This window comes from Lithobates pipiens, unplaced genomic scaffold (assembly GCF_037356315.1).
Source record: "Lithobates pipiens isolate NorthernLeopardFrog02 unplaced genomic scaffold, aLitPip1_a1.2 Scaffold_23, whole genome shotgun sequence".
Taxonomy (NCBI): Eukaryota; Metazoa; Chordata; class Amphibia; order Anura; family Ranidae; genus Lithobates; species Lithobates pipiens.
The window spans coordinates 128,194,343-128,209,972 of NW_027507785.1; the positions used below are offsets into that span (position 1 = coordinate 128,194,343).

The 15,630-nt window shown below is 44.2% G+C and overlaps 1 protein-coding gene across 2 annotated transcripts in view; it reads left to right on the forward strand.

Annotated features, from left to right (window-relative positions):
- Nucleotides 1-968: 968 nt before the first annotated feature.
- The window catches only part of NOL12 (nucleolar protein 12), a 72,359-nt gene continuing 57,697 nt past the window's right edge, over nucleotides 969-15,630 (forward strand). For both annotated transcript variants that reach the window (XM_077452334.1, XM_077452335.1), the window contains exons 1-2: nucleotides 969-1,113; nucleotides 7,282-7,402. In XM_077452334.1, the coding sequence (XP_077308460.1) occupies nucleotides 7,338-7,402 (65 nt within the window). In that variant the 5' untranslated portion in view covers nucleotides 969-1,113; nucleotides 7,282-7,337. The remainder of the gene's footprint in view (nucleotides 1,114-7,281; nucleotides 7,403-15,630) is intronic.

Sequence of the window (15,630 nt, forward strand, 5' to 3'; positions counted from 1 at the left end):
CTTACCTGAGAACGAAGCCCCCGAAGCGGTCCTCCGTCTTCATGTCCGCCGCTGCCATGGATCCCGGAAGTGACTTCCGGGTCTCGCTGCTCCGGCGCTGTGATTCGCCGGAGCAGAGATAACCCCACTCCCGCACATCTCACAGGTTTGCTAATCTGACAGAAGTTCGCCGCTTTTAAAATTCAACATCTAAGCAGTCAGACAGATTTCTAAGTCCTGCATTTTACTATAGAAACTCACTTTACTGTTATAAATACGTCTCAAATGCAAATCTCACTTGGGTGTAACATGTCCGCTTTCCCCCTTCTTAGTGTATCCTTACTGTGGAGGAGTGTGGGGTGTAGCAAGATGGCGGCGATTCCGTAGCAAACTGCGATGGGTGGCCGAATATGTCGTTACACCGGTGTAACAACACGTTCAGTCACCGCCATCTTGCTACACCCCACACTCGTCCACAGTAAGGATACACTAAGAAGGGAGAAAGCGGACATGTTACACCCACTGGAGTTTTGCATTTTACACGTATAACAGTAAAGTGAGTTTATATAGTGAAATGCAGGACTTAGAACTCCATGTGACAGCTTAGATGTTGAATTTTAAAAGCAGTGAACTTCTGTCAGATTAGCAAACATGTGAGATGCGCAGGGCTGCCGCTGCTTTTAAAGTTCGACATCTAAGTAGTCAGACGGAGTTGTAAGTCCTGTATTTCACTATACAATCTCACTTTACTGTTATAAATACGTGTTAAATACAAAACTCCGGTGGGTGTAACAACATGTCCGCTTTCTCCCGTCTTAGTGTATACTTACTGTGGACGAGTGTGGGGTGTAGCAAGATGGCGAACGTCACTGCCGCAGCAAAGTGTGACAGGTCGCCAAATGTGTCGTTATACCGATGTTGTAAAGATTGCAGCTGACCTAAAATCGAGTTTCTTATGAACCACGCCGCTATGGCCACCCCCCTCACTCGATCACTACTCGGCGCGCTCATATGACGTCATCGCCGTAAAGCAGGAAGTGGGTAGTGAGCGCGTGTGTAGCTGGAGCCTTGTGTATAAGTGAGGTGGGGGGGCTGCTGACTTGGAGAGCCGACCAGGCTGAGACGGGTGCAGAGGTACCTAATACACAGCTGATTGGGGCGTTTTGTTAGCCACTTTGTGAAGAAGGTTCCCTCCGTGGGTATCAACTTAGTAGATGGAATTACATGTCAGATCTTTGCAGGGCAGGTGCACAATTACTATTCTCAGGTGCTCCTGGTCTGCTTTGATAATGATGTGTACTGATCATGGCTGCCATCATAGTGCCTGTCCTCTGTGATCAGTGTAGGTGCTTGTATTGGAGGAATGTGTCACCATATGTTTGATTTTACAAAGTTGCAATGGCCGGGGATCAGTGGGTACTCCCAAGACGAGGGGTGAGCTCAGGTGTGGTTCAGATACAGTCCAAGCCCACCTGAGCTGTCCTGCTGGGAAGCCACCAATTATAAGTGGCTGAGGCGTTTCCTGTCTCAACAGCCACACTTACATGCCAATTGTATCGGTGTTTGGGGGGTGGCGGTGTTTGGCGCTTATGGTTGGCATTCTACTGTGACAGCTTCCTAGCAGGACAGCTCAGGCAGGCTTCAACTGTATCTGAACACACCTGAGCTCATCCCTACTGGAGACTTGTGTGAAATGTCCACGCGCTCTTTAATTGTGCGCATTTGGCAAACACATTTTTAAGTTCCTCCAGCTGACCATAAACCTGGTTTATTTTTTAAATGAATATTCATACCAAATTTCTTATTGGTTCAATGCGGCATCTGTTCTCCCCCTCCAGGCTCTAAGACTTAAAACCAAGTGATCAAAGACCGCTGATTGGTTCCCAGAGCTCAGTTGGTGACTAGTGATGGGCCTGGGCATGTTTGGATTGAAGCCATCATTGCACACTGCCAGTCATAGGCAGTGAGGCATTTCCCAACCGGCAGCTGCACATACACATGCTACCTATGATTGGTGGTGTGTGGTACCAGCTTCCTGGCGGGTTTGATCTGAATATGCCTGACTCCATTCTTACTGGCGGTCACTGTTTTTCTGCTCTGCCCATTAGGCTGCAGAGGGAGTTGCTGGCACAGGCTCACTGAGGCTGAGCCAGGTGCTGGTCCAGGGTTGTGGGCAAATTCCGGCCATATTGCCATGATCTTGCCCTAGCCTGAACCAGCTTTGTGATGTCAGCCAACAGCGGGCTTCAGCAGAAAACAAACTGCACTCCTGTGATCTACAGGAGAAGTACATCCAAACAAGCTGTACTTCTCCTTTTTAATTTTGTTTTGAAATGAATGTATTTTCTTGAAATGAAAACGATCACAGTTAGAAATATATTCGCTCCCAAAATTTTTTTAAATCCTGCTTTTGGACAGGTGTTTTAAAACCATCTCGCAGGTGGTGGCATCTTCTCCTAGGCCTCTTCCAGGTTCTTTGCCAGTTTTGATTAACCAGCACAGGATGATGCTAGTCCTGTGCATGCTCAGGAGTGTAGCTATCCTGGCACACAGGCAGTGTGCTTGAATGTAAATTGAGCTGTGCATGCACAGCTCGGTGTACATTCTACAGGGGGTTTGCAAACAGGCAGAAGAGACGTTGCAGTAAAAAGCGTGCAGGTTATTACTTCAATTTAGTTCCGCTTTAAGATGGGACCTAAACGTGTCAGTGTTATACCCCAACACAGAAAATATTTATTTGGAGCGCTGATGTCTCCCCTGTCTCTAGCTGAAGAGGAAGGACAAAGCCGGAATCTGCTTCTCCATTTGGCCTCTGTGAGTGGAGTTAGACAGAACTGAGCACTTCCAGGATTAAGCCTTAATAAGGGGAGGTTGGGAATTGTTTCTTTCAGTTGATCTCCGTCCTGAATGTTTCCAGGAGTCCTGGGAGGATCCAGACCAGCGCAGGGGATTTTTCTTGATAGAGGGACAGAGAGCATAGATCTACTTCTGCATTTGGCATCTGTTAGCTGAGTACTTCCAGGGTTAAAGAATAGGTTCACTTTTAGTAACCTGTTACACACATATTTAAGGCGTAACATGTTGCTTAAAAAAAAACCCTCCCCCATTGTGACAGCTGGCAGGGGATCCTTTCCCCGCACCTGCTGTTACAATAATAAAAAAAAAAAACCCAAAAAACCAGGATGTCTGTGCGGGGCTACACCCACACAGCTGTGTCATTCTCTGGAATTCTCTACAAATGATCGGGAAAAAGTCAGATCGGATTTTGTTGGAAAACTTGAGGTCCTGCTCTAAAAAAATTTCCGTTGGAATTTCCGACGGAAAAAGTCCAATAGAGCCCACACACGATTGGATTTTTTGACAGTATAATCCAATCAGACCTTTTTCGTCTGAATTTCCGACCATGTGTACAGGGCATTACAGTAGTGGTCAGAATACCACCCTTACAGCAAAAAAGATAATTGGTGCCATATCGCTGACTCTGCTGAGTAGTTTCAACCCTGGAACTATGCTGGCACCATAAAATAGGAGGTCAATTAGTTCACAGCTTAACCACTTAACAACCGGCCCATAGCCCAATGACGGCTACACGGCGGTTGCTTAACTCTGGGAGGACGTACTATGACGTCCTCCCAGAATTCCGCTGGGGTGCACACTCAAGCATGTCCGTGTCCGCCGGGTCCGTCATTTGATCACTTGTAAACAAACCGGCGCCGCGTCATGACGCCGGTTCCTCCCTCCCTTCTCTGTACCAATCGGTGGAGGGAAGAGTTCGGTGACAGCAGCGCTGTGGGCTGGATCTGTAGTGCCCACAGCATTGCTCACTGACCATTAACCCAGCAATGCCCTGCCGACACTCTGTAATGCCCTATTAAGGGGGTTTAAGTGCCCAGTGGTCAAGTGGTTAACGAACCCTAGTTGCTTGGCTGCTATAGAGACTGCAGCGTAAAATATGACAAATCAACAGTTAGATTTTGTTTTTATCCATTCATGGCAGTGAAATGGTTTAAAAAAAACAAACAAACAGGATTTGATCGGTAACTAGGGATGCATGGATAGAGTATTTTCACGAGTACGTGTGCTCATACAAAATGAAGGCACAAATTGCACTGCAAAGAATCGCATGCAATTTGAACAGGAATGGGGTTTGAGCCCATTGACTTTGTATAGACGCAAATCGCACTACAAAGTATCGGTACTTGGTATCAACAAGTATTTCACCAAAAGTATCAGTACTGTGAATTCTTATCAGTAACCCATCATGGTGGTTACTGATCAAATCTTACAGCCTTCCCACAGTGAGAGAAGGGATTCCAATGTATACCCAATCATTTAACGTATGTTTAGAAATTTATTTTCAATAATTTCTGCACCTTCTACCATGAGATTCCATTCACACAGGGGCAACTTTGGATCCGGCTTCAAGTCACGCTACATGTAAAAATCAATGTAAGTGAATGAGAGCCATCTTAATGCACACTACTGAAGTCGCTTCGACTTCGAAAAGGTTCCTGTACTACTTCAATCCGACTTCTAGGTGACTTGTACCCATTGACTTCAATGGAAGTCTCCTCCAAGTCGGATCTCCATCTATATTCTACTCTCTCACAGAATAATCGGCTCTCTAGGGGGAAATCCACGCCAAATTTTAAATAAAAAAACCAGCAAACCGGGAGCATAGGTCTGGTATGAATTTTAAGGGGAACCCCCTACGCTGAAAAAACGGCGTGGGGTCCCCCCAAAAGCAATACCAGACCCTTATCCGAGCACGCAGCCTGGCCGGTCAGGAAAGGGGGTGGGGACAACCGAGCATCCCCCCCCCCCGAACCGTACCAGGCCGCATGCCCTCAACATGGGGGGGGCTGCAGCAACCCAAAACACCTTGTCCCTATGCCTCTTCCCGACAACCCTGGCCATTGGTTGTCGGTCTGCGGGGGGCTTATCGGAATCCGATGTGAATGATAAGGGGGTACATCGTACCCTACCCATTCATCTGGGGAAAAAAGTGTCAATAAAAAAAAAAAAACACAGCACATGTTTTTAAAGTGGTTATAAACCCTTACAACACACTTTGACCTACAGGTAAGCCTAGATTAAGGCTTACCTGTAGGTCCAAGAAATATCTCCTAAACCTACACGGTTTAGGAGATATTTGCCGAAAGACAGGCACCGCTGTCTACGGCGCGCAGGCGCACTGAGCACGGCACCGTCAACGGCGAATATGCCGCTCGTGGCAGCTCCCGTGCGCATGCGCGGGAGTGACGTTATCGCCGAATGACAGTGGCGGAGCAGCGAGACCCACCGAGAAGATGGATGCGCCAGACTACAGGGGACAGCGGTGACATCGCTGGCTCCTGTGTCAGGTAAGTGACGCATAATGGACTACTATGCGATGCATAGTAGTCCATTATGCTTTACCTTTACAGGGAATGAAAGAGGAAGTAAACTCATCAGGGTTTACTTCCTCTTTAAAGTAATTTATTAATCAGCTCTGGGGGTCTTCTTCCGACTTCTCCGCTCTGTTCAGCCTCTTCTCCTGCTCTCCGGCGTCGTCTCCCAGGCTCCTCCGCTATCTTCGGGCTCCTTCTTCCCATGTTGACACGACGCTCTCTCCTGCTGAAATGCGGGTGCGACGTGCACGAAAACGTTTGTATAGGTATGGGCCGTGGTCACCAGGTGATGTCACATGGTGACCCCGCCCCTTGTGACGGCAAGTCCTAGGGCAAGCTGGGACTGTGACGTCATAAGGGACGAGGTCACTGTGTGACATCACTCGGTGACCACGCCCCATACCTATATAAGTCTCCGTGCACATCGCACACCGCATTTCAGCAGGAGGGAGCATCGTGTCAACATTGGAAGAGGGAAGGACGCTAGTAAAAGAGCTACAAGAAGATAACGGAGGAGAGCGGGACACGAGGCTGGACACCGGGACAAGAGGCCGAACACAAAGGAGAAGTCAGAAGAAGACCCCCGGAGCTGATAAATTACTTTAAAAACCTGTGTTTGCTTTTTTTATTATTGATACTTTTTTCCCCCCAGGTGAATGGGTAGGGGTACGATGTACCCCTTATCATTCACATAGGGTAGGGGGGCAGAGTTCTGGAGGCCCTCATTAAAGGGGGCTCCTGGATTTCCGATAAGCCCCCCCACCCGCAGACCCCCGACAACCAATGGCCAGGGTTGTCGGGAAGAGGCCCTTGTCGTCATCAACATGGGGACAAGGGGGTTTGGGGGGGCGCCCCCTTCCCCAAAGCACCCATCCCCCCATGTTGAGGGCATGCAGCCTGGTACGGTTCAGAAGGGGAGAGGGCCGCTAGCTCCGCCCCCACCCCACCCCCTTTCTTGACTGGCCAGGCTGCTTACTCGGATAAGGGTCTGGTATGGATTTTGGGGGGACCCCCACACCGTTTATTTAAAATTTGGCATGGAGTTCCCCCCTCGAGAGCGGATTATTCTCTGATTGGCCATGGCCAAAGTCGCCTGATCTGGGGTGACTCAATGTTGTGTTGTAAGTCGCCCCAAGTCGTGTTGAAGTCACTCCGAGTCGTGCTGTTTATCCTACTCAAGTTATGTCCAAGTTGCCTCCAAAAGTTGCGCTGGAAGTCGTGTTGCCCCTGTGTGAATGGAGTCTGAAGGCTCTTGTTCAGGCACTTTCTATTTTGACGTGAAAACTATCTTAAATTTTTCCTCCTGCGTTGCCATGCTGTCACATAAACCAGGGGTGGAGATTACAAACAACTGTGCTAGCACAGACATGAGCCACTGTACCCAGAGCAGTTTAGTGCTTCAAGCACTTCTGTTATAAGGTACAATGCTCTGTCACTCAACTGCTCTCCTGCATTGTCACCCTTTCACATGTGCATTTTGCAGCCCAATCAGCAAACACAGTATAGACAACAAGTAACAAACTTAATTTGTAGGATATACAGTGCTTTGGCAAACTAAATGTCACACTGTTAATGTTTACGCTTACTTTAACTTTCACATGGACACAGTCGCACTTAAATTGAATTTTGGTTATTATTTTTATTTTTTTATAGAGTAGGGAAGGGTTATAACCTATTTTAAGTTTTCATTGTTGTTCGATAAAATTACTTCTCCTAGCTTCCTGTCTTTGGGACACAAGTAATTTCCCCAAAGTGAAGGGAAGTAACTGACACGGGATACATTTTTCTGAACAGCAATAAAAGCCTTAGTCATTACCCTTCCTGCTAGCCAAATCGTCAGAAGAAATGTTAGTACTGGTATTTTCACACTATATGCTTGTAATTTTTTTTTTTTTTTTTTTTTTTGTTTTAGACATCCTAACCTTAAAGGAAATCTTGCTCTGAAATTATTGCTTACATTTAAGAAAGATGGGGAAAAGAAAGAAAGTTTCTTCTAGCCGCCGAGAGCTGGTTTTTGATGAGGAGAAGAGAAAGTGAGTGATGAACTTTATGTATACAAAAGTTAGATAACTTCATTTTGCAATCTCTACATAAGCCACCTTCCCACTCTACCTTCCCCAGAAGACTAGCAATGCCTATTGAATGCATGATGCAGATTTTTCAGTAAAAGTGATACTAAAGTTTCTTTGTAAAAAAATAAAAATAAATTGTAGATACCTCCACTGTACAGCTCGTTCTGTACTAAGTAGCCATGAACATCCTTTTCTGGTGTCCCTCGGCAGCTCTGGTAGGTCCTCCCCGCATTGGATAACCCCCTAGGAGAAGCGCTCTCCCGAGGGGGTTACCTTGTGGGTGCGCTCCTGAGTCATTCATTCAGCGTCCATAGAAGCCGAATGTTTGACCTGGCACCTGGGTCATTGGATTTGATTGACAGCAGCGGGAGCCAATGGCTCCATGCAGAGAAGGACTGCACATCCCCGCCAGAGAAGATGAAGGGGCTCGGATAAGTAAAATGGGGGGGGGGTTGGGGCTGGTGACTGCCAGGGTTTTTTTCACCTCAATGCATCCCAATGATGGTGGAACCCCTGGGAGGGAAAATTACCGTTTTGAACTTTTTTGTTACATTTAAATAAAAGTGGACTGCCGTGGCACGTTTCTGGAAAACTGCATGCACCACTCGAGCCTAATCATCCCCGGATTATATATATATATATATATATATATATATATATATATATATATATATATATATATATATATATATATATATATATATATATATATATATAATTATTTTGTAAATATTTTATCTTTTTCATGTGACAACACTGAAAAAATGCCAGCAAACTTTGCGGCCTTTCTTGTGCTTCATCTTTATAAGAGGTTTCTGGGAAGACAGCCATGCAGACCAATTTGATGCAGCGTGCGGCGTATGGTCTGAGCACTGACAGGCTGACCCTCAACCTCTGCAGTAATGCTGGCAGCACTCGTGTCTATTTCCCAAAGACAACTTCTGGATGTGACGATGGGCACATGCACTCAACTTCTTTGACCATGGCAAGACCTGTTCTGAGTGGAATATGTCCTGTTAAACCGCTGTACGGTCTTGGCCACCGTGCTGCAGCTCAGTTTCAGGGTCTTGGCAATCTTCTTATAGTCTAGGCCATCTATATGTAGAGCAACAATTTTATTTTTTTATTTTTTTCAGAGCTCTTTGCCATGAGGTACCATGTTGAACTTCAGTGACCAGTATGAGAGCCATCGCACAAAATTTAACACCACTGCTCCCCATTCACACCTGAGACCTTGTAACACTAACGATTGGACATTTTCACTTAGGGGTGTACTTTTGTAGCCAGTGGTTTAGACATTGACTGTGTCAATTATTTTGAGGGAACACCAAATTTTCACTGTACACTCGCTACTTTACATGTAGCAAAGTGTAATTTCTTCAGTGTTTACATGTGAGGGCTGTAATTACTTTTGACTGAATTGGGAATGTTTTGAATTGATTGCATGCAAACACAATGCAAAATAATTTCCCATGGGCAAAAACTAAAAGGTTAAACGTGAAACCTAAGTTACTCACAGCCAAAAGGGACATTCTGACATTTTTCACATTCATATAAAAATCTGCATTTTTTTTTTTTTTTTTGCTAGAAAATTACACTCTTCTGCTGCCTATAGCAGTGATTGAGTGGCCACATAGTCTCTCGAATAATTTCTACATGAAACGGCATCGCTGGTTGAATGTTTTGATACTGGGATGATGCTTGTAGCTGCCAGGCGTCATCCTGGTACAACCTCTTAAACCTCGGGATGTCATGGCATCCACCCAGTAGTTAGGAGATAACAATGAATGAACGCATTCATCAATTGAAAGTTACAAAGAGTGCAACAAAAGAAAAAGGAAATCAAGGCTGCAAAAATTCTAAATGAATAACCGGTCGCAAAAGAGTAAGACAAACCCAATTTATATACTGTTTTCAGATTTATGTACACAAAGGAAGCTGGTGGAGCTTAAATCCATAATGTGGATGCTATTGCCAAATCACTCAAAACGTATATAGTTCAGACACAGTGAAAAACTGTAAATAAAGCACCTGAACCAGTAGACTTGCAACTATGGGATTGATTTACTAAAACTGGAGTTCTGGTGCAGCTGTGCATGGTAGCAGGCATCCCCATGTTGCAAACCCTGGATTTTCCCCTACAGCTGCAGAGCAGTACACGCGCTTCCTCAGCCAATCCTTGGCTACAGAGACAGCGCCGCAGCCGCACCTTTGCAAGGGGTGGGGGCTGTGGAGCGGGGAAAGCCTCCAAAATAGCTTGAGCAAGTAAAAGTGTTGCCCCTGAAGTTGGTGTGTTGAAATGAGCATTGCAAGTTGTTGTGCATGGTGCTGTGTAGCCACAGACTGGTCAGGTTACCTATGCTGACCTGTATCCACAGCCAAAAAGCACCTACAATGGGCATGTGAGCATCAGAGCTGCACCACGGAGCAATGGAAGAAGGGGGGCCTGGTCTGAAGAATCACGTTTTCTTTTGCTTCATTCTGATGGCTGTGTGTGTCGCATAGGAAAAAGGTAAGCCGGCGGAGGCAATGTGATGCTTTAGGCAATTCTCTGCTGGTAAACCTTGGGTCCTGTGATTCACGTGGCTGTTACTTAACGCATACCACCTACCTAAACATTTTCTGACCAAGTACACATCTTTATGGAGGTTGTATTCTCTGATGGCACTGGTCTTTCAGCAGGAAAATGCACCGTGCCACACAGCAAAAGGTTTTAGAATTAGTTTGTGGAACACAACCAGCTTAGGGTGTTGTCTTGGCCTCAAAATTCTCCAGATCTTAATCCAATTGAGAATCTGTGCATTGTGCTGGAAAAACAAGTACAATCTATGGAGGCCTCACCGTGCAACTTACAGCACTTAAAGGATCTGCTACAGACAGCTTGGTGCCATGTATTACCATAGCATACCTTCAAAGGTGTAGTGGAGTCCATACTCATGCCCATTCTAAGTAACCGGTAGACAGGTGTAATTTTTGTGTAAATACTTTATTAGTCAAGTCTAAGCCCGTGTTCACCCTTAAGGTGCCTTTGAAATCATGCTACTTCAGTGCGATTTCATGTGAGGCTTGCCGCCATCTGTGCGACTTCATGCATAGATGTGTGTGCAAGTTGCAAATGAAATTGCCCAAAATTATACAGGGACATTTTCAACATCGGTACAATTCGAAGTTGCGTCGATTTGAACAGTTCCATAAGCACAAATGGTGTGTGACTTGTCATGCAACTTTAAACTGTCAAATCGCATGACAAGTCGCACTGGTGTGAACGGGGGCTAAGGCAGAATAGTTAACGGATGTCTGATTTATGCACATTTGTGAACATTTTATACATGCTAACATGATTCAAAATGCCAGGAACCACAGATAACTGGCATTGCGGAATCTTGGCTTCTTTCTCCACACGGTTGGGCTATTAATATTCCTGGCTATGTTTTCTTTTGGGGAGAGGGGTGTAAAACATAAAGGTGTTTGTAACTGTCTCTATGAGAAGTGATTCCCCAAATGGAGTCTGATGATTCTGAAGCATTATGGATTAAACTGCACATGGGTGTGCATACTTCAAAGTTAATTATTGGTGTTTGTTACATGCCTCCCATTAATGAGGGAGGTGGAGACTCGGCTGGGACAGTGATAATAATGGGGGATTTAAACTACTCTGAGGCTACCCTTAAACTAACTGTAGTAATAGCACTGCTGGAATGGTAAAAGGTGTTCAAATGTATAAACCAATTACAAGGGTTTTTTTTTTTTTTTTTATATGGTTCATAGATCAGATCATAACCAGTGGTCTCCAAACTGTGGCCTGGGGGCCGGATGCGGTTGGGGCAATTTTTCCTCCCACTGATGCAAAACTGTATTCCTCCCACTGACACCAACACTGGGGTATAATTCCTGTTACTGACAAGGCACTTGTCCTCCCGCTGACAGCGGCTATGGGGCACTATTTCTCCCACGAACACCAGTGATGATTGTCAGTGGGAGGAATTACTCCTTCTAATGCCAAAATTGCACTGTTTACTCCCATTGTCTCCAAGACAAGTTCTACTCCTAATGGCCACAGTCCAGAATGAGAGCAAAAAGTACAGTAAACTGGTCCTTTGTTTAGAATGTTTTGGAGTCCCCTGCTCTACACCAGAGATTGCTTTCTCTGACCTAGTATAAGAATACATTATTACCTCTTATCTTTCTGCATTTTACATGTGTACTTAGCTGCCACAAACCTGTTCACTCGCAGCTCCCACAGACTTATAATGATAAACACAGAGCACTTTTTTTGCTTGAAATGCTTATATTATGTATCCTGGTACAAACAATGTTAGGATTTTCTTTGGCCTTTACGTGTCATATGCTTTGTTTTGTTTAACTGGGGAATTTTATGTTGTCTGCCCAGTTTGTCAGATAACAGGGTGATCCTTCATGCACATTTTTCTTGTATATGCCTTGAAGCTGGTTTTGCTCTTCTGCAAGGAGATTGTTAAAAGGATTTCTGCATGTGTTCCTATTTTTGACCTTACAAAAAAAAAAAAAAATGCTCTGCTGGACTTGTTAATCACAAACCATATGGAGATTATTATTAATGTTCATATAAGGGAACATCTGGGTAGTAGTGACCAAAACATGATTTTGTTCAATGTTAGCTGTTAACAAACACAGCTGCCCAACATGGAGCAAAATTCAGCCGGTTTAGCAGGGAGCAGCCAAATTTCAATCTCTGTATGGACCAGCTGGTTGTACAGACGTTCATCTACTTGTGTACGAGCAGCCTGTTGGGTTTTTCTCCATCTGCGGCCCTTGACAGGCATTGTAAGTGGCGTTGGGTCGATGTGGTGAGGGGAGGATGGAGAGCGGACTCATGTTCCTTCTAGTTGTTCCATAAGTAACGTGTGACGTAATTTCCGGTTCCCTGTTGAGTTTCCCCAGCCATTAAGGCTGGGAAAGAATGCAGTGCAATGTGCATAACATTCAGTGGAGCAGAAAGGAGACATACAGGGACTTTTAGACCATGCATGTCTCATTAACCATATGCCGAGCAGCCGCCGCAGTTGTACTGCGGCAGAATGGCACAGCTGGGCGAAACATTATGTAATTTTGCTTCGCCCTGTGACCACTAGGGGGCACCCCCCGAGCTGATGCGAGTGCCCGGCGGTCTCAATCACCGCTGGGCTCCAGCGATCGCTCGGGGCACATGGAGAACCTGGAACTGTTTCTGTGTAAACAGTTTCCGGTTCTCTGAGCAGAGAACTGACAGATCGTCTGTTCATACAGAGTATGAACAGCGATCTGTTAGTTTCCCTGCACAGTCCTCATCCCTCTTTAGTTAGAACACAAACATTAACCCCTTCATTGCCAGTGACATTTTTACAGTAATCAATGCATTTTTAATCACACTGATAGCTGTATTAATGCCAACGGTCCCGAAAATGTGTCAAAATTGTCCGATGTGTCCGCCATAATGTCAGTCACAAGAAAGATCGCTGCCATTACTAGTGTGTGTGTGTATATGTATGTGTGTGTGTATGTATGTATGTATGTATGTGTATATATATATATATATATATATATATATATGTATATATGTATATATGTATATATGTGTGTGTATATGTATAAAAAAAAAAAAGCATTCATTTTTACTTTTAGCTATAATAAATATCCCCAAAAAAATAAATAAATTTTCGCTCAGTTTAGGCCGATACGTATTCTCCATATTTTTGGTAAAAGAAAAAAGGAAGAAGGAATAAGCGTATATTGATTGGTTCGTGCAAATGTTACCGTATATAGCGTCTACAAAATAGGGGATAATTTTATGGTATAATATATATATATTATACCATATTATACCATAAAATTATCCCCTATTTTGTAGACGCTATAACATTTGCACGAACCAATCAATATACGCTTATTGCTTCTTCCTTTTTTTTTTTTTTTTTTTTTTTTACCAAAAATATGTATAATACGTATCGGCCTAAACTGAGCGAAAATGTATTTATTTTTTTGGGGATATTTATTAAAGCTAAAAGTAAAAATGAATGCCTTTTTTTTTTTCTTTCAAAATTGTTGCTGTTTTTTTGTTTATCGTGCAAAAATAGAAAACGCAGCAGTGATCAAATACTACCAAAAGAAAGCTCTATTTGTGGGGGAAAAAAACATGAATTTTGTTTGGGAGCCACGTCACACGACCGCGCAATTTCAGTTAAACTGACGCAGTGCCGAATCGCAAAAAGTCCTCTGGTCTTTAGCCAAATGGTCTGGGGTTGAACCTGTCGCCAAAACAAAATTGGCACATAGGGGACCATTTGTCCCCCATGTGATGGTGGGGAGCACATAAAATCGCACACACATATATGCATGTACAAACCTAAAGCACCCCGGTGGGGTACCTATGCCTAAAAACATTGATGGGGATACTCGCATATCGCTGTGCATGCCAGAATGAGAGCAAAAATTCTAGCACCAGACCTCCTTCATAATGCTAAACTGATGACTTTATATGACGGTTTTAAAGTGTTGCCTATGGAAAATAATGGGTACTGACCTGTTGGCTGTCTATTTACTTGGTGCAACCTCTGCTTTTATATTTTACCAAAAAATGTGATCATTTATTGGATATTTGTGCCCCCTAAAATTTACTTTTTTTTTTTTTTTCTGAAATCTTTTCTTTCCTAGACCGTAATATCGTGTGACAAAAAAATTTAACTACTGCTATTTTATTCTCTAGGGCAGGGGTGGCCGACCAGACAAAGACCAAGAGCCACATTTTTTACCAAGTTACCGCAAAGAGCCACATCATACGCATGGGCACACATGAACATCACCCCATCCCTTCCTCATACACACATTCTTTTGCTCAGCTGGATTTATTGTAAATGTCACACACTGTTTTAACACTACAAAGACCACAGGCCAGTCATTTTCATCAAGTCAGTAATCTTCCTTTGAAAGTACATCCATGTGACAGAAGACAGCAGCTCATCGAATTTCCAAAATACAAATTGTCTTACAAACAGTGAACTGGTCAGAATAGCAATAAACAGTTAATGGGTCTTATAGCCTGAACTAGCAGTAAATTCTTCCAAAAAACATCACAGAAAGCATGCAGCACACACAGAGCATAGCGTTTTCAAGCAGAAAATCGCACGATTTTGCTGCGTTTTTTTACCGCAATTTTGTGCAGGGCAAAAGGTCACCAATGTTAAAAGAAGAAAAACGCCCAAATCTGCTCAATTCGAGCGACAAAAAAGGGTCCGGAACTTGTTTGAGCGTCAGGCGTTCGGCTTCAGGCGACATGGAGTGGAGATGTGAACCATCTCCATTGAGAATAGTAAATTTTTTCTCCTCCAGCGTTTTGTAGCTTCAGGCTTCAAGCTACAAAACGCTCAGGTGTGAATGGGGTCTAAGAGCCGCATGGAAACGGGCAAAGAGCCGCATGCGGCTCGGGAGCCGTGGGTTGGCCACCCCTTTGTCAAGTTCTGCTTTAAAAGTATGGGGCCTCTACACTGAGAACCGAGCCATATAACATTGCCAATTTCTCAGTTCTCACAGCTCCCTGAGCATAGAGCTCCTGACTGTCAATCAGCATCTCTCCGCTCTGCTCCTCCTTGCTCACTGGAGCGATGAGCTGTCGAAGGAAAGTGGCTATCTCAGGCTCTCAGCAGCTTGCTGAGACAGGTGTCAGTCCAGGCACCTGGCTGATCCCAACTTCCATTGTCGCGATGGACTGAGTCCTGTGACAAATTGCACTCCTGTGACCCATAGAAGTCCAGGCAAACAAGCTTGGGCTGGATTTCTCCTTTAACCACTTAAGCCCCAGAGCACTTTTTGCGATTCAGCACAGCACCACTTTAACTGACAATTGCGCGGTCATGCGACATGGCTCCCAAACAAAATTGATGTCATCTTTTTTTTTTTTTTTTTTTTCCCACAAATAGAGCTTTCTTTTGGTGGTATTTGATCACCTCTGCGGTTTTTATTTTTTGCGCTATAAACAAAAAAAGTGACAATTTTGAAAAAATGCATTATTTTTTACTTTTTGCTAGAATATCCCCAAAAAATATATAAAAAAGTTTAAACTGAGTTTTCCTCAGTTTCGGCCGATACATATTCTTCTACATATTTTTGGTAAAAAAATTGCAATAAGCGAGTATTGATTGGTTGCCGCAAAAGTTATAGCGTTTACAAAATCAGGG